Source organism: Protobothrops mucrosquamatus, unplaced genomic scaffold, assembly GCF_001527695.2.
Source record: "Protobothrops mucrosquamatus isolate PMUCROS unplaced genomic scaffold, P.Mucros_1.0 scaffold1124, whole genome shotgun sequence".
Lineage (NCBI taxonomy): Eukaryota > Metazoa > Chordata > Lepidosauria > Squamata > Viperidae > Protobothrops > Protobothrops mucrosquamatus.
This window is the reverse complement of record NW_015387342.1, coordinates 376,248-384,851: the sequence shown is the minus strand read 5'-3', so window position 1 is coordinate 384,851 and position 8,604 is coordinate 376,248. Positions and strand designations below refer to the sequence as shown.

The 8,604-nt window shown below is 40.0% G+C and overlaps 1 protein-coding gene across 1 annotated transcript in view; it reads right to left on the bottom strand.

The window, feature by feature from the left end:
• Positions 1-4,131: 4,131 nt before the first annotated feature.
• Positions 4,132-8,604, bottom strand: part of F12 (coagulation factor XII) — a 22,269-nt gene continuing 17,796 nt past the window's right edge. The window contains 2 exon segments of the mRNA XM_029284932.1: positions 4,132-4,287; positions 7,666-7,814. Coding sequence (XP_029140765.1) covers positions 4,132-4,287; positions 7,666-7,814 — 305 coding nt within the window.

Sequence of the window (8,604 nt, the reverse complement as noted above, 5' to 3'; positions counted from 1 at the left end):
AAACAGCTGTTGGCGCCAAGGGAGCTGGATTCCACAAGCCAGAGGGCCTAGCTCCAAACTCCAGCCCTCCCTTTAGTTTCCAAGCTTTGTGAGGTTGTATGTCTGAACCGTTGGTCCTCAGAAGAAGATTGTGCTGAACAACCATCAGAGTGCAAGTTGCGTTGAGGCTGGGCTGAGTGATGGACTCTACTGTCTTTCAGTTGCGCATATCAGAGAGGAGCTCAGCCAACAAACCTTAGTGACATTTCTTATATTTTAGAATATTCATACATATACATATCCTCAGACTGCATTCGTTCCATACTCTTAATGTGATCACTGAAATAACCAAATTTCCAGATTTATGTGAACTTACCCAAGGTGACCATTAACTGAGCTGAGTATATTTAGCAATGTTAAATGATTTCACCTGGGAAAGCATATGTGAAGGCAATTGTGATGTTTAAGGATGACTGGAAAAAAGGCAGTTGCATTCCTTTTTTACCCTCTATGTGACCGAAAAGGGAATGAAAAGAAAAACAGGAATAAAGATGGATTTGGTACAGCAGCTCCTTTTTTTTTTTTTTTTTTTTTTGCAGAGTTGTTCTATGACTCTCCCTATCAGCCAGCAGCAGGAAGAGAAAGTTAATTCTCTGTTAACTCCTTCTTTCCTATTTCTATAATATGGCTAAGACTGAACAAATTAAACAATCCCAGGGATGTTTGGTAAAATAAATTGCCTCTAAACCCAGCACCAAGTGGATTTAGCTATTTACACAGTAAACCAGCCCTTACTTGACCCAATTAAAGTAGTTGCACAATAGGATCGTGGTACCAGTTCACATGAAATATAAACTTTGTGGAGGTTACATTTATCAGGGTAACAGTTGGATTCATGGGTTTGTTTTTACAAAGGGGCTACCTGAAAATCCTAACTGTTAAGGGTCCAGCAATTTTTGATACTATTACATACGAAAGCTTGGATCTGACATTGTTGGCACCATGTGATGCATACATGTGAATCTGAGGCCCAGATCATATTGAAGTTCCACAATCTGTATGTGGTATTTATAGGTAACCATGACTAAAACAAAGATCACAGTTATCTGCATACAACAACCTCATACAATTGTAGTTCCAAATGTTTTGGGCACAACTCAGAACAAACATAAATCTTCACATTATTTTACATGAGATCTCTGTTGAATCAGCAGCAAATCATAAATCACGTGCATCTACACACATTGAGCTAATACAGTTGTATATGTGCCACTTTCTGCTACTTCTATAGTGTACAGTACAGATCTAAGATATGGCTTTTCTTGATCAATGAATGCTGACAGATTTCATTTATTATTTGCTTATCATTTCAGGAGAATCCAATGTAATAATAATAATAATAATAATAATAATAATAATAATAATAATAATAATAATAATAATAATAATAATAAAGTTGGAAGGGACTTTGGAGGTCATCTAGTCCAACCCCCTGTTCAGGCAGGAAACTTATAAAATCAGGAGAATCCCAGCTTGCTGTCCTGGGTACAATTTCCCATTTTTTTCTCTTATATTCTTCCCATCAATTATAAACAGGTACATCATGTAATAATAATACTGTAGGAGATGTCCAGGCTGAGCCCAGGGGAAGGGTCAAACACGTCATCAGTCATGAGTCCACACCCTCAAGAGATTTAAGTCCAGCCCACCTTAAATTTTATTGACTCTTATCTACAGCCAATTTGCTTGGACTGTTAGTAGTTCAGATTAAGCTTGCAATAAATCTTTATACCCATTTGAACTGCCTGGATCTTATGATTTCCCTGCCGCTTGACAGTACAAATAACTCTCACTTACCATCTGCCTTGTTCAGGGACCATTGGAAATTATGATAGTACTGAAAATATAACTTTATGACTTTTGCAGCATCCCTCAGTCAAGTGATTGTTATTACAACCAGTCTGACCCATTTTGTCCCCCCCCCCCATTATAGAGTGAAGAGATTGGAAAGGAAGGGATTACAAGAGAATAAGCAGGCACACAATGTAGAATAAACAGAGCTGTTTGCACAGTAAGCATAAGACTCCCAGCCCCAAGCACACTCAGGGCTGACAGTGCCACTACATTGCTTTCAATATGTATTTCCCACTGTGTGCTTGCTTACTCTCTTGCAGTCCCTTCCTCTCCAATGAATGTAAATATAAACAGAAATACCCTCCTTGATAACTATTCCAGCACTGAGGTGAGCATTCCAAAAGGTAGAGGAGTGAGGAAAAGGAAAGAAGTCACATGATTTCCCACTTAGCAATTGTTTCACTTAGTGATGGAAAACACCTGTAGAGATGGATTGATCTTGAAGATCATGTAATCCAAACATCTACTAGTAACTTATCTAGTTATCTTGCCCAGGCATTTGACTGCCAGGTTATAAGATTCTAAGCTTATTGACGGATCACACCCAGTGACGATTAATGGATATCATTATACTAAATCCGTTAAGATCTTTCTAAGACACTGGAGCATAGGGTGACTGGGAGTGGAATTTGTCTGTATCCCCAGTTTCCCTACTAGTTCAGTTTTCTCCAGACAAATTCTTGCATTCTTGACCCTCCAGTCTTGCTCTAAATATCTCCAAACAAGGAGAGACTAGTGCCATTCAAACCTGCCTGTTCCCCTTTCCAAAAGTCATACAGTAGGAAATTTCTTCTAGTGTTTGGCTAGATTGTTGTCTTGCCCACAGACTATGCTCTTGCACCTCCAAAAATATTTATTCTTTGAACATAGTTTTCCGAGTTTTTGAGAATTGTGCTCCCAACTAATGCTTAATAGATAGGCTGCCTCCAGACCAATGGTATTTAGATTTTTTTTCCCTTTAAAAATAAGCATTCCAAAATTACTTATACATTTGCTAAATTCTTTGTCCAAGCTGGGTTGATCCTTAATAAGAGAACCAAGTAATTTACTTAATTTATCAGATTTTGCTGCATTCTCATATCGCATTTGGTTGTTTTAACTTTTACGACTGTAATAAAATGTTTGTTCATTCCTTCATTTTCTTGCCATTTATGTCCATTGTGTCTTCTTTTCCTGCTCTCTGGACCGAGAACCAACCATGTTCTGGGTGACAGCTCTCAGTTACTTGAAAACAACTAGCTCATAAACCCTACATAGTCTTCTCCAAACATAAGACTTAGTTTTATGTTATGAGCTAAGCAATAAAGCCTGCCTTTGAGGAGTTTCTCATCTGGGCCAGAGCAAATTTGCCCTCCATGCTTTTGATTTTCCTTACAGAATTAGTGTGGACCTGGGGTGCCCTCTGCTGTTCAGAGTCTATGAAGATTAATAACCTCTGATGAAAAAAAAGACATTTCTTCCCCTCCCCAGCACATTTCGTGGTTCTGTCCATTGGAGGAAAAACCTACCTTTTCAGTGTCTCTTGAAGAATGATACTGTTGGAAGTCAACACCCACCTACTCCGCTAGAGAAGGAAATATTTTGGGGGATATTAAAAAAGGCAGAATATTATATTTTCCCCAAAGGAATACTGGAGGGGAAAAAATCTTAAAAGGCTTTTCTGCCCAGGCAGAAACTGAGCAGGCCAGCTCTGTAGAAATACAGATTTGATAAACCTATTCAGAAAGACTGGGCCCCTATTCATAAGGAAAATGCCTTCAGCCAAAAGGCCTTCAGAGAAGCAGGACATGACCTTTAGGACATAATAGGATTAACCCACCACTATTAGAATGATGATTTTTCTTTCAGCAACACCAAAGAGATGCCTGTTGCTGAGATGTATTGGGCATGCATGGAGAACAAATGTGAGGCTTTGGGAGACAGTGCAGGCAGTTACCCATCTGGCACTTATACCTTCCTAGCAGGGATGAGGGTGCAGTATGTCTCAAGCGGTAGCCCTCCCATTGTCTCAGTAAAGACTTTTTCAGCCTACAACATGGAGTCTGAACATTTGGTGCAGGATGGTTTATTATCCCCAAAAATAACCCACACAACTGGTATCCTCCGATTCTGTAATGTTCAGCATCTAGCCTAGGGAACTGCGCATACAATAAGAGAGAAAAAGATGTTCAAACCCCTGGGGAGAGCTGCTGCATGGCCCTGGATTTCAATTTCACTGGCTTTCCACTCTCTGCCTTGCTAATGCATGTTGCTCTGAATCCAGCTGAGGTAATGAGCAACATTGGTGTAAACCCCAGGTTTGTTCTTTTGGGCACAGCCTGTGCTCCAGCTGACAATGCCACGGATGGTAGCCTTGCCTTGCTTTTCACATGCCAGAGGCCCACCAGAATCTCCCTGAAACACAGAAGGGAAGAAAGATAGATCAGCAAAGGGTGGCATCACATGTATTGTCTTTTCAACGTTTCTTAATGAAATTGGTAGACTGCCATAGACTGCTCCAGACCCTTTACTTCCTGAGACCCAGTGAATAAACTACCATTTTGTGGCTCCTGGCTGGGGGGATTCTGGTTGCAGTCCTTTTGTTTTGAAAGCAGACTCCCTACTGGTCTGAACCCTGCCTCTGTCCTCTCCACGAAATTGCTGCAGTGCTTGTTCTGAAGGGGGACCTTTTCTTACATCCTCAGAAAACCGTAAAAGGGAGCCTGATTTCACTGAAGCAAAAATCTCAGAACAGCAGGTATGCAATAATCCTATACCTCCTCATTTCTACTTGATAAATCAAATACGTTCATTAATAGTAGGGAGAAATAATTGATAAAACAGGATAATCTGAAGGAACATTTATGCATATGCTTCAGCAAAATGAAATATTAGGTCCATATTTGCCATTCATGCTTACTCTTAGTTTAAGGATGCAGTGTGTTGTTTTCTAACATGAACAATCCATGAAGCTAGAGTGGGATACAATAATCTCCTGCTCCTCAACCTTTGAAACCAACTTTTAGAGTACACACACATTCTTCCAAGAATATAAGATCATCCTTTCTGCTACAGTGTCCAAAGCTCTTCATTTAATAAGGGTGAACATAACCAAAGCACATGCTCCAATGTTCCTTTATATTTCACATCTTTAGAATGGGAAAGACAATATCTTTTTAAAGTGTTAGTTGAATCCCCTAAACCTGGAAAGTATGGTTTTTTAATTGTTGTTGTTAATGTGGCATTATCCTACTTTTTAAATGGTTCTTAAAACTGAGACCATAAATTTGTCCCCACATTTTACATGTAATACAATGGAAGGGGGAAAAATTAAATACACGGAAATTAATCATATGAACTTATTTAATTATATATCAATTTTAAATCTATTTAATTTTAAATTTTATTTATTTGTTCAATTTTTATGGTCACCCATTTTGTTCTGTCCTTAGTTTTGAAATATTTGAATTTGGTAATGAAGGACAATACTGACAATTCCTGGCAAATTGAATACCTTGCCAATTCACATTTTGGAGAGAAACAAAATATATATGTACAGCATAATCAGATGTAAAGTTTTGAATGTTAAGAGCAGGGTTTTTCCAAACCTTTTCAGGCCATGGAACCTGTTAGTTTTAAAAAAAATGTAATCCTTGATCAAGAAGTAAAGGTCTAGTGTATAAAATGAGTAATAAAATGTAAAATAAATTATTGTAAATTCAAAATTAGCATATCCAATGTACAAAAAATAAATCTTGACTTTCACAATTATTTGGGAGGTTAATGTTTTAACCAAATACATCAATGCTTTGGGCATTTTTCTTGTTATTACACAAAACTGTCCAAAATGCTGTTCTCATAGCATTCAGGATATTTATTAGGCCTAATAAAAAATAAAATAACCTTGACTGAGTTTGATTGCCTTCACACTTGAACCCTCTTCCCTTGATTGATTTGGTCTAGGCTCCCCAGTCAACCAAGCTCTATATGAGTTAGGGGCGTCAGACATTTCACAATTACACATGGCTTCACCAGGAGCACCAATCATATCCACTGGAAAACCCCAAAACATTCAGAAATCATTTTGATTCTTGAAGTCTTTAGGGACAGATCAATCTAACTGGTATAGAGAGGAGTAGCAATCTATCCAAACTATACCATGAAATGATACAACCACAACAGTGAATTATGCATATCCTTCCAACCACTGGTTTCCTATACAATCACTCAGAAGCAAAAACTAGATGGATCATCTGGCCCACTCGGTCTCTTAGCTTTCTGATTTACTAAGAATCCTTATCACAGCAAACACAAACTACTGAAGTCTCCCCCCCCCGCCAAAAAAGCCTCAAAGCTGGAAATTTTCAGAGATCATCAGGGAAGCTATTGGACAAGATGGGTGACATATATCAACAGGTTCCCCATTCTTTCTGAGCCAGCACAATACTGAAACCACTATCAAACAAATCAGTTTACTGGGGGAATAACCCAGTAAAGCACTCATGACCCCACAGATCAGTTGTTAGGTGTACTTGGAGAGACACCTGGTTTTAACCAATGGTAAACTCACAGGTCTTCCCGTCTGATAAATAAAGACAATGCTTCCTACCAGTTGATGACATTTAGAAAGGGAAATTACCACAAAGCTAGAGGGATAAGCTGTTGGCTTACACCCTACATTCCTGAAAGTGTAAAAAATCAAAATGCTACTACCCGGTAAGAAAGCAGAGCAGTACATCCAGGATAGGATTCAGCAATGAGGAGAGCAGATTTTACATGTCTAGAGTTTTCTGACAGTTCAGAGATAGTTGACTACGGGAAAAGACCCATCTTTTACTTCTCTGTAATATGTAGGTTTTGCCTGAAGCAGCTATTAAGAACTTGAACTGGGATAAGCATTTTTTGATATCCACACAAAGTTATAATTTTGTTTATATGGTGGGATTTAGCTGAGAACTTCAGAAGGAAGAATAACATTGGAAAGAGAAGAGCAAGGTAGTCTATTGGTCCTACAGAGTGCTACAGAAAGACTAGCTTTGACATCTAGGTTACATTATGGAACCTTTTCTTCTTCAAATCTATATTATTCTATTCTCACCACCTCAATTTGTGAGAAGGGGAGCATATAATTTAATAAANTAATAATAATAATAATAATAATAATAAAGTTGGAAGGGACCTTGGAGGTCATCGAGTCCAACCCCCTGCTCAGGCAGGAACCCTACACCATTTCAGACAAATGGCTGTCCAGTCTCTTCTTAAAAACTTCCAGTGTTGGAGCATTCACCGCTTCTGGAGGCAGGTTGTTCCATTGGTTAATTGTTCTAACTGTCAGGAACTTTCTCCTTAGTTCTAGGTTGCTTCTCTCTTTGGTTAGTTTCCATCCGTTGCTTCTTGTCCTGCCTTCAGGTGCTTTGGAAAATAGCTTGACTCCCTCTTCTTTGTGGCAGCCCCTGAGATATTGGAACACTGCTATCATGTCCCCCCTCGTCCTTCTCTTCATTAAACTAGACATACCCAATTCCAGCAACCGTTCCTTATATGTTTTAGCCTCCAGTCCCCTAATCACCTTTGTTGCTCTTCTCTGTACTCTTTCTAGAGTCTCAGCATCTTTTTTACATTGTGGTGACCAAGCTGAGTTGAGATGCAAAGTTTGAACAAGGGGCTCCAAATGTGTGGCTCTATGGGAAGTTCACAAAAAAAACCCTTCCTGGCCCAGTTGACAGGTTCTGCCCCAAAGGCTAGACTTCCAGAAGGCTCCTCTGGAAGCTCCTTTGCTTCAAATAGGTTTACCTGACATGAATCGATTCTTCCTTCCAGGTATCCTGCACATAGCATGTGTTGGGTAATCTGGGACCCATGTACCTCTGGGGAATGACACTGCTCATGGGGAATGATGGGCACATCTGCTTCCTGCAGATATACAGAGAGTTTGTCAGCTCCTAAAGGGGAAGAATAGAGAGAAGCCAAAGAAGGAAAGCACATTGATACACATGAGACCTTGCTCCGGTTTTTGTCAGATGTCAGGACCTCTGATGGCATTTATTCAGTTTTGGTACTGGACCCACATACTTGTGTTCCACAAAGTCGTCCCCCTTGATCACCCCCTTTTCTTCTAGCTTGGCTGCAATGCAGCTCAAAGGTCACTCTAGGAGTTGGGCTGTTTTGCCATTCACCTTGCCTGGTGGTCTGAATTCAGAGCTCTCTGGTAGGTTTCATAAGCAATATTTTAGCAAGTGTGGTCTTAGTTCTCTAGTCAGGTTTTTCCTTCACACTTTCTGTAAAATAGCCCTGCTTGACGTTCCTTGTTTCCTTAAATAGGATGCACCAAGGTCTTGTCTCATCATGCCTTCCAGCTTCTGGGCTCAAAGGAACCATTATTCTCTCTCAATCACACACGTACACATACACAGAGGCTCTTCAGTGAAACCTGCATTCATGGATGAAGCTGTTAAGGAAAACACCTGGATGCAAAATTGCAGTATGCCATCAACACAGTTTTCAATTTAAATCTGTCTAGAAGAGAAGGAAGGAGGGAGACTTCCGGTGGCAGGCGATTTCGCTGGTCGCAGCTGTTTGCTGCCTCCCGCCTGTTTTGCGTAAAAGCCGGTTTGACAGCCAGCATCAGCTGTCAAACGGCTTGATACCTTTCCCCTGGGCATAAGGGGATAGGTGAGCTGCCCGGGGTAGGAGTTGAGTTCCCGAGTCGTCCTATATGGACGATGTAGGCGA